This window comes from Festucalex cinctus, chromosome 14, assembly GCF_051991245.1.
Source record: "Festucalex cinctus isolate MCC-2025b chromosome 14, RoL_Fcin_1.0, whole genome shotgun sequence".
NCBI classification, from domain to species: Eukaryota; Metazoa; Chordata; class Actinopteri; order Syngnathiformes; family Syngnathidae; genus Festucalex; species Festucalex cinctus.
This window is the reverse complement of record NC_135424.1, coordinates 12,294,370-12,308,399: the sequence shown is the minus strand read 5'-3', so window position 1 is coordinate 12,308,399 and position 14,030 is coordinate 12,294,370. Positions and strand designations below refer to the sequence as shown.

The following is a 14,030-nucleotide window of genomic DNA, read 5'->3' as shown; positions in this document are numbered from 1 at the left end:
ATTTAATTTCTCCTCCTTTGAAGATGTCACTTTGTGAGGAAAATGTATTCATCCTGCATATGCAACTCTTACTGACGCTAATCTTTTTGGCGGAGCGGAAATCTCATGGAGGGATAATCTCAGATAAATATAGTTAATTGAGGCCAGGTGAACTTTCTTTATCAGCTGCATAGTCAACCAATCTGAAGTAAATGTGATAATTAGGATGGACACGTCTTCGCCGTGAACAGAGCGAAGTCATGTCCCTCAGCCATTTCCCTCCAATTATATCTGATTTCACAACACATCAGAGATCCATAGCGTGGTAACCGTCGCAGCATGGCGTTGCGTACGTTTATGCGTGGTAGGGAGTGGTGACTTGATCTGAAATTCGACTGCAACTTTTCACATCAGCACATTTACACGCGATAAAGCAAGCCCATTAAAGATGTTGTGGATGTGAATTCAAATAAGATGATGACCGTGCTCCACTGAGCCCGGCCACCACTAACACCCCAGAGAAACCTCGTCCTAATTACTCATTCACCCTGACAGAATCTCCTTAATTACAAACTTCATTAGCCCGCAGGACTTTGTTTTTCTCCTGCAAAGGAGGAAGCAGGGGATGACTTGGGCCAAGGTGCAGCCGGGGTGCGAGTTAGCTGCTTTAGCACCTTTATCCCTTTATGCTTTTCTCTTTTTTTTCTTTGTTAGACCCCAGTCAGAGATCTAATTAGATTCGTGGTGGGAATCGCACACCTTTTAACTAGCCTCTGGTAAAAGGACAGCAAGATGGAGGCACAGCCTGCTAGTCCCATTCATGTGCCAAGCATCCAAATACTCAAATAAATGCCGCTTGTCCACTGCGCTGCCATTCACATACAGCAACTTAAATGATGGAGGGGGCCACCATTTCTCATGAGTGTGACGGGGGGCACACGCTTCTTAACCAGATAAAATACCATTTTAAATATGTGAAACATACATGCTCTTAGTATGTTTCATTTTTCATAATACATTTTCAACAAAGAGTTGAACCAAACAACATAATATCCACATACTGTACTGTATATTTTTTAGGGCTGTCAAACGATTACATTTTTTCATCAGATTAATCACATCTTAAAATTTTGATTAATCACGATTAATCGCTTAATTAAAAAGGCTTTTTATCAACATTTCTTTTGGCTGACAAATTTAAAATGCACCTCTTATGTGTTAATTTTTTCGTCATTTAATGTTAAGAGGACGTCTCATCCTCCTGTTTTTCTAATCAGTTAATTACTTGCATAATTTAAAGTGAAAAAAAAATGACCCCATTAGTATGACAACAAATATTCTGAATGTCACACGCAAACATTTATTAAATACTTCACTTTAATGCATGTTATGTTTATTGTTCAAACACAACCTGTGCTACCTTTAACTTAGCCATCCGCTGTCAAGCTAAAGGATCATTTGCAGTCAAAATTAATAGTGCGATTAATCTGCGTTAATACATGATTAATGCGATACATTTTTGTGATTAATTAATTAGTTAACGCTTTAACTTTGACAGCACTTTTTTCAAGTGCAAATGGCTCTCTTGCATTCAAAATTTCCTTTCAAGGATGGCACAAAACTGTTGAACATCAAACCAACTCATTTTGCGCATTTTTCCACCAAAAATTAACTCACCCAAAATATTAATATTATTGAGGTACTACATTTCTGTAACTATTATTTGTGAATAAAAGGGTCATTCCAGAATTGGAAGACACGTTACGTCCCACCCACCAAATTGTAAATAATGCACATACAAAATCCTTAAACATGCGGTTTCTGAGTAAATTTACTTGTCCTGAGACTAAATCTTAAAAAAAAAAAAAAGAAAAGAAAAGAAAAGAATGTTTAAAAAAAAGATTTAAAATACCAAATAAGTCTGGCATACTAAATTTTTTTTCTCTTGTCCCACCATCCAATGCCCAAATTGAATCTCAAATAAACCAGTTCAAATTACATTTATTTATTTATTTATTTATTTATTTATTTATTTATTTATTTATTTATTTATTTATTTATGTATTTATGTATTTATGTATTTATTTATTTATTTATCCATTCATTCGTTCGTTTGTTCATTTATTTATTTTGGGTGTTTTTTGTTTTATTGCTGTCTCTTCCAACTGTGGAAGCGTTTTTTCAATCATTTTAAAGCCCAAATGTCCTCCAATTCTGGAATGACCTAAAAATGTTTTTAAACTGTAATTTATTTCCTTTGTTGTACATCTTTTCAATTAAAAATAATTATTTTCATAGTAAATAATAGTAAATGTATGACTTTGAGACTTGCACTGTCACTCGCTTGCGCCATTTATTCTTCTTGTTCACAATGCATGATGGTCTACAGTATGTCAACCGGTTTAGTGACCATTAATGTTCACTTCATTTACAAATGCATTGTGGGTCATTTTGAGTGTACTACTTTTTTTTTTTTTTTCCTTTCTGTCATTTAGGCACCCTTACAAAATGTTGTGAGCCTTTAATGGTACATTATAGAATCCATCCATCCATCCATGATCTTATCCACTTCTTCCTCACAAGGGTCGCGGGGACTCTGGAGCCTATCCCACCCTTGATTGGTCGCCAGCCAATCGCAGGCATTATTGTGCACATTCAGACACAGCCCCAGTGTAAGCGCAACTAATACTTGTCTGCCATCTAGTGTAGAATAGTGATATTACAACTTAAAGCTCCTTGCGATTTGGCTCCCGCAAATTTGCAGTTTATTTTTTATTTGTATTTATTATTATTTTTATGTATTTATTTATTTATTTATTTGTTTGTTTGTTTATTTGTTTATCCATCCATCCATTTTCTTGACCGCTTATTCCTCACAAGGGTCGCGGGGGGTGCTGGCGCCTATCTCAGCTGACTCTGGGCAGTAGGCGGGAGACACCCTGGACTGGTTGCCAACCAATCGCAGGGCACACAGAGACGGACAACCATCCACACTCACAAGCACACCTAGGGACAATTCGGAGCACCCAATTAACCTGCCATGCATGTCTTTGGAATGTGGGAGGAGACCGGAGTACCCGGAGAAGACCCACGCGGGCACGGGGAGAACATGCAAACTCCACCCAGGAAGGTCCGAGCCTGGACTCGAACTGGAGACCTCAGAACTGGGAAGCGGACGTGCTAACCACTCGACTACCGTGCCGCCCTTTATTTGTTTATTTATTTATTTATTTTCCCCACGTTTTTTCTGAGATTTGCTTTCCCTGTTCTTTGTGGAAAATGTACTAGTATATTGAATGTTTATCTGTGTTTATTTTTTTTTTAAGGTATTTTATTTTTTTTATTTTTTATTTTTTGCATGATGGCGGTGGCAAATTAGTAAAGGGGCTACTCACAGAGTGTGGTCAGGGCCACATGCAGGCCACCAGTTGTCACTAAACTGTAAATATAAATGATGCCATAACTGTAATGTATTTAATGAGAAACATGAAGACTAAATGTAATTGACTTTGTGGTATTGACTTTTTATTGTGTTGACTGATTCTCACTTTAGCCATATTGTACCCAGCAGCCATGCAGGACATAAATGTGCATGAATTCAAATGAACATTTCTAATGGGCTGCGCATTCATGGCCAAGTGGTTCAAGAATGCAGACTACAACTGGGGCAGACACTGGAACTGTTTTGTACACAATAACACAGGGGCACATGTGCAATGTTTTGTTCACATATACAGTACAGTACAACTTAAAGTGCATTCCTGCACTATAGCTGTATTAGCAAACTCAAATACACTGCTTGAATTTAAGTAAGCAACTATTTGAGCTTCTGTGAACCTGCCATCAGCCTTTCTGCTTGTCATTGATCAGTCATGGCTGCTTGAGATCATTACACAACGTTAGCGTCTCTCTTCAATGGCTAAACTGGACAGCGCGGAGGAGAAACATTATGAGTGAATGAAAGCGAATGATTAGCAGGTATTATTTGAGCTAGTTGCGGAGGCTTGTGTTCATTAGCCAATCAGAGATGTCTCGGTTTGGATTATGACAACCAATCATTTACACTCTGAAGTCAAAACATTTTCACTCTTTAGAAACTGATCATCCAAATTGATGCCCGATGCTGCTCACTCTTACTATTATCTGCATTTATTTTCAGGATGCAGGCACTGCTAGCTAGCTAGCCGCTGCAAATGAATGCACCAAAATGTGTCGCTAGACCCATTTTAGCCATGTTCAAAAACGGTTTCTCAATTATAGTGACAAATCAATGTTATCTTACTTAATGAAATAAGTTTTGATGTTCGGGTTATGATGCATAAACAGTAATATGCACTGCACTTATTGTAATTCACAGTCTGTGGACTGCTATACAGTACCTGCATTTATTATTATTATTATTATTATTATTATTATTATTATTATTATTATCATTATTATTATTATGATTATTATTATTATTATTTGGGGAATTTTTACCACACAATACCGTGATTTAAAAAAAAAAGTCTTTCTCACAAGAAATACACAAATTGAAAAGAAAAATAATACTAAAACTAAGAAAACTCAACTAAGACGAAGAATAAAAAAAATAAAGAAAATTAATAAAAACTAACAAACCCGTTTTGAAAACTAATTAAAACTAAATAAATGTACAAAGCAAAACTCAAAACAGAATTAAAAGTCTCGAAATATATCTTACAGTGTCTTTAATATCAACAAAATATACCAACGTGCTGTGCTCTTTTTCAGAAAACGTTCAAATATTACTTTGGCTAACCATATTCTTTATCTCTACTTCCATGTCAAAACAATTTGTCTTCAGGGTTGTGTGGCCAAATCATTCTTCATTTTGCTCTTTATGCTGAACCTAGAACCAGCACGTTTTCAGCCGCAACGTCAGTACATGAAACTCTTCGAAACAGCCCCACAGACAATTTTGTCATACTTACCGAAGAGCGTTTTTCCACTTAAAGAGGCGAGCAGAGCGCACACATCCCCACTCCCTCGCCACAAATACAGTACATGAGGACACGCGGAAAGCCTCATGGAAAATATTGTTTGGGAATATTAGTCACGTTAAAACTAACTTTAAGGGTTTGTTGTGTTTGGAGGGGTGCTATTATGACAGCACTGATCAAGGAGTTGGCCCCATTTCACAAGGATACCGCAAATAGCACTCGAAAAGGTTCTAATGAGACTTGGCGTAGAGGTTGGCTTCACATTTCAGAGTTGTGACTTTCTGCATATGTCTTGATTGGGCTGCAATTTGGCACATTCTGCTGGCTTCTCACAAACACAAACTGATGTGAAGGCCATTTTTTAACATGGCGCTTTCATTCCATGCATCCATTTTCAACGGTTTGCTCAATATTAGTCCAATTGCATAAATATTTTTAACACAAGGAATAATGGTAATTGAATTCATTTGTGCCAGTGTCAAATTATTAACAACATAAATGTTTGCTAATTGATCAGATAATGTATCAAGTAGCATTTGAATAGTCTTAATGCCCATATAAAAGGGAAAAAAATTGTTAACTTCCGTAACATTAGCATGTTAATACTAATTCCATCAGCCATACAAGCTGTTTTTTTTTTTATCTCTGTTCTCCTGTTACTGGTGCCAGAAGAAAAGTCAGTGAGCCCGACAACTTTTCCCCTAGTCGAAAAAGTACATTTTTGACGACAGATATGCGAAGCCTGTTTATGAAGAGTGACTGCTTATATGATAGCACACTAGCACCACCCATCACTTTTTGATAAATTCAAGATAAAGTTAATATACACAAGTAAAACACTGTCTCGAAATTAATATTAGCGACCAGCTACAAGAGTTAGCGTGTCTACAATTGGTGGAATAAATACAATTGAGTTGCTACAGCGTTAGCTCGCTTTAGCCATAGCTAGCTAACTTGGAACTATAGCTAGCTAATCCGTATATGACTAACATGAGTTTGTTTCTGTGCTGATGACGTGACTTCACAGAGTATAAAAAAGCAGAAGAGTTGCTTATTTTCTGAGAAAGAAGTATTTTTACTGTTGTACTAAAATTTTATTTTATTTAGACAATTCTTCGTTTTTTTTGTTGTTGTTTTTTTTTTAAACAATACATTTAGCAACGTATCCACGAAGCGCATTCAATTGGAACAAGTTGCTATTTACCCAAGCATTTAAAAGAAATAAATTTTAGAGCTATAATTGCAATGCAGAGATACTGTGAAATAACGTGATTTACAGTACCACATTTTTTTTCTATGGTACCGTCCTATGCCGATACCCCCATTTATCCTTTACGTTTGGTTGTTTCCAATTTTGAAGTGCTACCAAATCCTCTGCAATTTATTCAACACACCTGTATATTAAACTTCTCTGAATACAAAGCTGGAAATTGTATTTTAAACGTGCTGCAGGATTGATGTCACTTCCATGCTGAAACATGTGATCCAGCCATCCCAATGCAAACAAGCATCCCTCCTACAACACTGATATTTTTCTGTTGCTTCACTTTCCAGACACTCATTTGCACCCGGACTCCGCCAACAGAAACTTGATATATTGTGATGGGGGGGGGGGGGGGGGGGGGACTTTTCCACCACTTTGTTACCAAGAGGGGGAGACACAGAGAGGCTGCAAAGCAGGTGTGCACCTGCCTCACACTGCAAGCTTTATTCACAATGAAGTGCAGTGCAGCAGTCTAATGTCAATAAATAAAGTGAATGTGAGGGAATGTAATGTGCCAAGTCTTTATTTTCAGCATTAGCAGCTGCTAGATGGTCAACGGTGCTCCACAGATGACTCTCATATCAGTGGTGATGATGAGAGAGGGGACTCGCGGGTCAAGAGATGCAAAATAGTTCAGCAGGCACATGTGATATATTTAGTGAAGCCATTGTTTGTTTTATTTAGGGAGCGAATTGAGGATTTTCCAAACTGCAGGGCCCCCTGAGGTATTTTATCAGGTGTACAGTCCGCCATGTGTTACACATTAAGGCACTGAGGGGGAATGTAGCCGCTTGCACATACGACTTATAAAATGTTTGTAATTTCAGAGGACGGGGGTCCACAATTGCTCCCTTCAGAGCTGGCGGACGGATGGAAAACATGCCACTTATATGCAAATGAGACAGCATCACATTACACGCACCTCTCATTAAAGAAAATAAACCTCATGGAATCTGACTTCACCAGGCTGTAAAGTTGTGTAGCGTGGCCTTCACGAAAGAAAAAAAAAAGCGGAATAAATAGCTCTTACGTCACAATGCTTTCAAAGGAGACGGCACTGGTGAACATGTGCGGAGCAATGCATCATGGGTATGAGGCCAAGAAGAAATATTGCTGTAGTTTTCATTTCTTGGTGTGTTTTTGACCCCGCGGGCAACATGCAGGCCCCCGTGTTTAAATCAAACTTTTATCATGTGGCTATCTAATCACGGTTGTATAACACGTGCGTATATGCGAGATGACATCATTATTATTATTATTGAGGTCATTCTATTTCATATTTTTAATAAATTGGAATTAAATGTTAATAATAATAATAATACTGACAAGCATCTTCTTCTATACTGCGTTCGTAAAATCATCGCTTCCTCATTATTAATAAAATAAAGAAGAAAAACAAACGCAAACCGAAACCGAGGCTGCTTTATGTTTAATTCATCGCGATGCAAGTCGTTTGAGGGCTGATTGTAATTGCTCATTTGTCTTGTATATTTATCGCTACGCCTTATGTCAAGGTCGACAAGAATTGTGTGGGGGTTCATTCTCTCGTTTCATGGATCCATTTCAATGGCAATTTGGGAAACCGGGCGGCTCAAGTTAAGTCGTGACGTGACGCGGGTCCGAGGACGACGCGCTGCATGCGGCCTGCTGAGTGCGCCAAAAAATAAAATACATCCACCTAAAAATATTTGAACTCGTTGTTGTTGTTGTTGAATATGAGTGCCGACATTGAACCTGTCCGGTGTGCCCCCCCCCCCCCCCCCCCCCCTCCCTCCTTCCCTCATGCAGCCTCCATTCACATTAGTGCTGTCAGCGGACGTCATTAGAGCTACTAATTGCAGATTAGAGGTTTTGGGTCAGTGGGGGTCACTTGATAGGAGCAACTACTCTTTTCACTGAAGGATAATTATTTCACATTGCACGCTAAATGTTTAATGCTGCAAATTGTGCGGGGTGCACGTGGAATTGCAGCATCAAAGCGACATGGACAATATTCGTTAGAATTTTTTTTTTTTTTTAATCAGAGTTTTATTTACTATATGTTTTTGTATTATTATAAAGATTATGGGTGTTTTGTTATTTCACTTGGGCTTAATTGCTAAATATTTTTCATTCACTTCATGATGAAATACAACACTAACACAGTAAATTATTTTGATGTAATATTTCCCATTTAGACTTGGTTTTGCTAATTTCTAAAAATGAAAAAAAAAAAAAAAAAAATTGCTCGTAAAAAAAAAAAAAAAAAAAGAGTTGAATAGAGGGATTTGCAGGTTAAAACATATGCATTAAATTTATCAAATGGTGGCAGGCTCTAATGAGACTCTGTCGCGTCTCCCGTGTGTCCACAGAGGGTGCGCCAAATTTTTGTTTGTGGCGGATCAAGGCTCAGCGCCTCCACTGCACTTTCTTTATCTTAATTCCAAGTTGAAAAGATATAATTATCTAGTTTGAACAGGAGCGCTATCAAATCCGTCTTTATGGGCAGGGAGGGGAAAAGCTCGAGTGGATTGTGAGGCTGTGAGCCGCTCGGTGTTGCCCGAGATAGGAGTAATGAAGTTGTGGAGTCCGGAGATACAAAGGGCATTAACCTCATTAGCATGAAACCTTTTCTTCTAACTATTGTGGGACCCTTTCAGTCCTCTAATCCCCCCGATTTCAAAGCTGGGTTTGTAATAAAGCTTTTAGGGTTTTTTTTTTCCTCCCCTCTAACGCTAATGGTATTCTCTAAAGATTTTATTGCTGTTATAATCAAACGGACCGATTAAAAAAAAAACTTGGGAAAATAAAACTATCAGTTTTGTTCTGCTTTTTGCTCCTAAAAAGTGTTTAACGTTGAGGTTGTTGTAGCACATAAAGATTTGAAACAAAGATCCTTTTTTTTTTTTTTGCAACCTTCCCTTATCGCGTCGCGAGGGCTCGTCAGATTGTGCTAAATTATGTCCAACCAAGCCCCCTCGGATCCGGATTAAGAGATTAAAGTGGACCACTGGGCAATGCCCAACCCCCCCCCCCCCCCCCCCCCCCCCTTCATATTACTCGCATGATAATTGCCCAAACTGATTTGCACTTTCACAAAAGCTTGTCGAGACTCTTTGGAGCTGCTGCACACAACAAATGATGAATTGAGCGCAAATTATTAGCTCTTATTTTGCGTTTCTTTTTTTTTTTTTTTTTTTTAGAATTCACACAAAAAAAGGGCAATGATGAAATGATTTTAAAAATAAAGGCCTGCGTATTTTTACAGCGCGCGACATAATTGATAAAACTTTATTGACAAAATATTGACAATTACATACTTCTTGGAAGTATACTTTGTGTTAAAATTGTAGCAAACTTAACACATACACAAAAAAATTATTTACATTCTGTAAAAGAGGGTTTTAACAGAAACAATATTTTTTTTCTGTACATGGAATACGCTCAGTGCTTGGAGTTTTTTTTTTTTAATTATTATTATCTATATTTCATTTGAGTCCTTGTGGCATCTTTGAGTGGAGGCTGACAGAATGCTGCGTGGGGCCAAGCACAACCACACACTGGTAAAGCTTTTGAGGTTCAAGGAATGTCCTGATACCTTCCCTTAAATTCTCTTTTTTTTTTCTAGAAAACCAGTTTTTGCTTTTTTTTTCTTGATTTAAAAAAAAACACGATAAAGCACTGCTACTTCATATGTTTTCACAATCACTTTTACACGAGAATTATGAATTAAAGACTGCACACTGTTTGAAAAAGAAGTACAACACCTCTGTTAGAAAATAGAGTTAAATAAAAATTTCTTTCGTCTTCCTCTTGATTGTGTCAAATTATAACAACCATGCAATTCAAGTTTTTTTTTTTTTTTAAAGCAGTTTTGGTATCTTGAGTGGAAAAAATAGAAGTGCAACCGTCCAATATAAATTGGAGAAGGGGGAAAAAAAAAAAAAGAAGAATATTTCAGGTGGTGACACACAATCTGTCAGTACCATGTTCCTGGTTCTTTTGGACTGACGGAGCCGCCGGGTGACAGCTGGGCCACGCAGCAGCCGGCCTTCCGTCGCCCTCAGCTGCCCATCGGTGGGATGTGAAATGTGACATTTGACCCTACTGTCTTGTCACGGTATCCTGTATTCGCGTCCTTCCTCGTTTTAATCGTCCGAAGTCACATCGATTTCCTCCGGGCTGGACTGTTTGGTGGCCATCCTCCAGCGGTTTATGTGATGGGAGCCCTTCTTCTTCTGCTGGGACTCGGAACCTTCCTCCTCCAGTTTCTGTCTCTTGAACTTTGTCCTTCGATTCTGGAACCACACTTTTACCTTATGGGGGAGGACACAAAACTGAATCAGTGATGCGCAAACACCTGCGCTGAGTAAAAATATTGTCGAAATGCTGACATAGTTCATTCAAATTATGTTACGAAGCCAAAATGAAAATTAAAAGAAGCCATGATGACACAGCGGCACTATTTTTAGTTGTAAATAAAAATCAAAACACGGATAGACACGTTTAATCCACTCATGCTAATAACTGCTACCGCGGGGAATTAACAACATCCCAATCGATAAATTAGCCCGTTGTCGCTTGTCTTCAATGGCAAGCGAGGTGCATTTAATAAGCTCTCAGTGTGCTCATTGAATGACGTGATGCTTCATTTGGGTCGATGGGCTCGAACAATGTGGCAAATATGGCAGCGCGACCCACCGAGGCCGCCACCTTCTTTTGTATGGCTGAACCCACAAAATGGTTAACTCCTTCGTTTAGCTTCCATTTTGAAAGGTAACATTCTCAGTGTCCCCCTTGAAAAAAAAAAAAAAAAAAAAAAAAAAGTCATGCAACCCCTCCTAAAATGAGGTTAACTATGAAGGGCACCATGCACATCATTTGTGAATAATTCAAATAATTATATTGCGCATGCAAATTACGTTTCGTTTTTTTTAAATATTACACAACGAATATTAGTTTGAAATGGGCCTATATCGGCGTATAAGCTCAAATAAAATATCCAAATACAAGCAAAATATAATCATAAATAAAATGCCAATCCCAAATTCGCTTTCTTACCTGAGTTTCTGTGAGGCTAAGGCTGTGCGCGAGCTGTTTCCTCTCGGCGCCCACCACGTAATGATTTTTCTCGAACGCGTGCTCGAGCCGCAGGAGTTGCGAGGGCGAGAAAGCCGTGCGGATTCGTTTGGGTTTTCGGGCCAGCGCGTTGTGCAAAAGGAAGCTCTCCGGACTCGTTTCGTTACCTGAAGCCCAACAAGGAAAAAAAATAAATGAATAAAAAGGAAGCAACGCTGTGCAGTCTGGTTGTTTTTAAATTGTGCACTTAAATTTGTGCAGGCCTCTGCAATTAAGGGTGATAAACGATAAAGCTCTTTCTTATGAAAAAAAAACAAAAACAAAAAAAACAAAGGCTTGATTTAATTAATTTGTATTAAAACCAGTTTCATACAGAAAGGTGAATTAATCCTGTCAATTTTTATTTAAAGTAGGGCCATGTTAATTTCACTTTCCTGCCACCTTAATTTAAATACAAATATTTTTTTATGTAGTACAAAATATAGCACAAACAATGAGCAATATGTCAAGGCTCGTTTTTTTTACAATAAAATTGAACGGCCCTAAATTAAATCCATGCCACCTGCATAATAAAAGGAAGCTATAATTAAAAAAAAAAAAAAAAAAAAAAAAAACACAAATAAAACGCTAAATGTAATTATAATAAGAGTCAATGTTATTTCATGCAACCTGCAATAATACGCAACAAAACACAAAATATCATTACTTTTTTTTTTAAAATAATATCAATACAATAATAACAGGAATCTAATGTTTTAATAATTAATAACACCAGAAAAAAAGTAGTGATGTTATTTATTTATTTATTTAATTTAATCAATATTGCTTTAAAAAAATAAAAAAATCCCTTCGCAAAAACTTTTAGGGGCTTTCCATGCACAAAATAAAAAATAAAAAAAAAGACTCGAAACCTACCTTGAAATCTGTGTCCCAAGTATCTATATCTGTGTAATAACCAGGGGTAGAAGGTGGAGGGGTCCCTTTGCTGGCTGCCGAAAAGAGGGTGCGGACTGTGAGGGGACGAGAGCGGATGAGCGGCCAGGGCGTGCGGCGGGGCCACCGGATGCACCGGCACCGCCGAGTTGGGCGGATGCGAGACCGTCTCGGCGAACACCAAGTCCGGGTTCGAGTAAACGCCCCTGCCGCCGGAGTGGAAGCCGTTGAGGAAGGGGTTCATTTGGCCCGAGTTTGCATAGCTGAGAGCCGCCGGCCTGATGGGCTCCTCGGAGCGGGACGCCGGTACCGGATTATCCTTGGCCACCAGCGACTCTATCGTGAAACACCTCTTGGGTGTGGGCTGAAACATGGCGCGATGCTCCGGGTTCCCCAGTTTAAGCGCAAGTTATCTCGGGAAATACTCCAGAGTTGAGAAAGAGGCGAAAGTTGCCGCGCGCCGTCAAGAAGTTGGAGGAAAAAGCGCATGCACGCACCAGGCGTGGCGGAAGACCTGCGAGGACGTCAAATCAAAAGTGTCCGTGCGCTCCCAGACTAATCCATGGATGTGATCGTTTTCCTCGGTGAACTCGGTGCGGGCAGATGTGTTAGTTCATGAGGCTAATTAGCGCTGCACTGCCATAAACAGCTTCCTCTCAAGCCTCTAATGGCATGCTGATTGGCCGCCGCCTCTGCCGCTCGCCTTAAGGTGGAGAAGGAGCGAGGCGCTTTAAAGTGCGGCGTCAATGGCAAAAAAGCGGCCTGAGCTCAGAGAGGCGGACTCGAACGCAACGCGGACACGATTCGTCCGCTTTACGGCACCCCCGCCGTGCGCGCGCACGGCAGCGCGCGACACTCGCGCACGAACTCGGGCACAAGGGAAAGGCCTCTGACACGTCCGCACTTCAAACGAGCGGAATTAGTTTTTTCTCATCTTCCCGGCTCGACTAATTGCACCGGTCGGCCTTAATTCGTCTGCCAATTTTGTTCCTCTACGAATTGTTTTGGTTCGTTTCCTTTGAAACCGTATCGGATTGTATTTAAAAGTAGTGTCGGCTACAGTAATTCGCTCGTTCAGACTCATTACAATCTGATGTAAACAAATGAATATCGAGTCTGCTCGAATTCGGACATATTTGTGATTAATTGTCGTGGCCTATATGCTTTGCTACCAATCGACTTAAAAAAAAAAATGCAGCCTTCGTAGAACGATTGGCAGTCGTTCTGCAAACGCTGTATTTTTTTAAATTGCAAGATTCCACCTAATTTTTTAAATCGCCTTATAACGTGTTTTATATATTTATTTGTAAATTCATATCAATGACTGCTATTTTTTACGCGGCCCTTTGAACATTTTCGATCATGTACGTCTGGAAAAAACAATGTCTATGTGTCAGCAGCATGACAGAGAAAACGATTTCATAAAGAGAGCTTTATTTCCCCAAATTTTATTTTTTGCATTTTGGAGTTGGCTATGTCGTGCACTTGCTCAAGTGGAGTTTTATTTTGGAGTATTAATAATGCAGAGTAAAATACACACGTGTATTACAATTTATTATTTTTACATTATTTAACTTTTACAACACCTGAGTTTCCCCTTGGGGCCTAATCGAATAGATCAATAAAGCATATATTAGTGTAGTATTAAACACTAATTAATTAATAATTTATGGTTAAGTAAACTTTGAATTTTAAATGAATTGAATTTGGTATATATTTTTGGTTTTGGTAATTCAACGTTTCTGATTATATTTGAATACATTTCAGCGATAAAATGCTTGGTTTTGCCTGCTATTGCCGTGTTAAAAGTCCCGCTGCCCTACGTGGAGCTTTAG

The 14,030-nt window shown here is 38.8% G+C and overlaps 1 protein-coding gene across 1 annotated transcript; it reads right to left on the bottom strand.

Moving 5' to 3' along the window:
* Positions 1–9,460: 9,460 nt before the first annotated feature.
* emx2 (empty spiracles homeobox 2) lies at positions 9,461–12,997 on the bottom strand. Its single transcript, XM_077495395.1, has 3 exons — positions 12,178–12,997; positions 11,245–11,429; positions 9,461–10,499 (listed from the first exon to the last, which is right to left on the bottom strand). Exons 1-3 carry the CDS (start codon positions 12,566–12,568, stop codon positions 10,332–10,334), a joined length of 744 nt encoding a protein of 247 aa, XP_077351521.1. The 5' UTR covers positions 12,569–12,997; the 3' UTR covers positions 9,461–10,331.
* Positions 12,998–14,030: the final 1,033 nt, after the last annotated feature.

What these genes read in the sequence shown, in the direction of transcription:
- emx2 (XM_077495395.1), bottom strand. Translation starts at nt 12,568, where the DNA reads ATGTTTCAGCCCACACCCAAGAGGTGTTTCACGATAGAGTCGCTGGTG. An exon ending in CTTGGGACACAGATTTCAAG is followed by an intron (nt 11,430 to 12,177) that starts GTAGGTTTCGAG and finishes GTTGGGCTTCAG; the next exon opens with GTAACGAAACGAGTCCGGAG. An exon ending in TTAGCCTCACAGAAACTCAG is followed by an intron (nt 10,500 to 11,244) that starts GTAAGAAAGCGA and finishes CTCCCCCATAAG; the next exon opens with GTAAAAGTGTGGTTCCAGAA.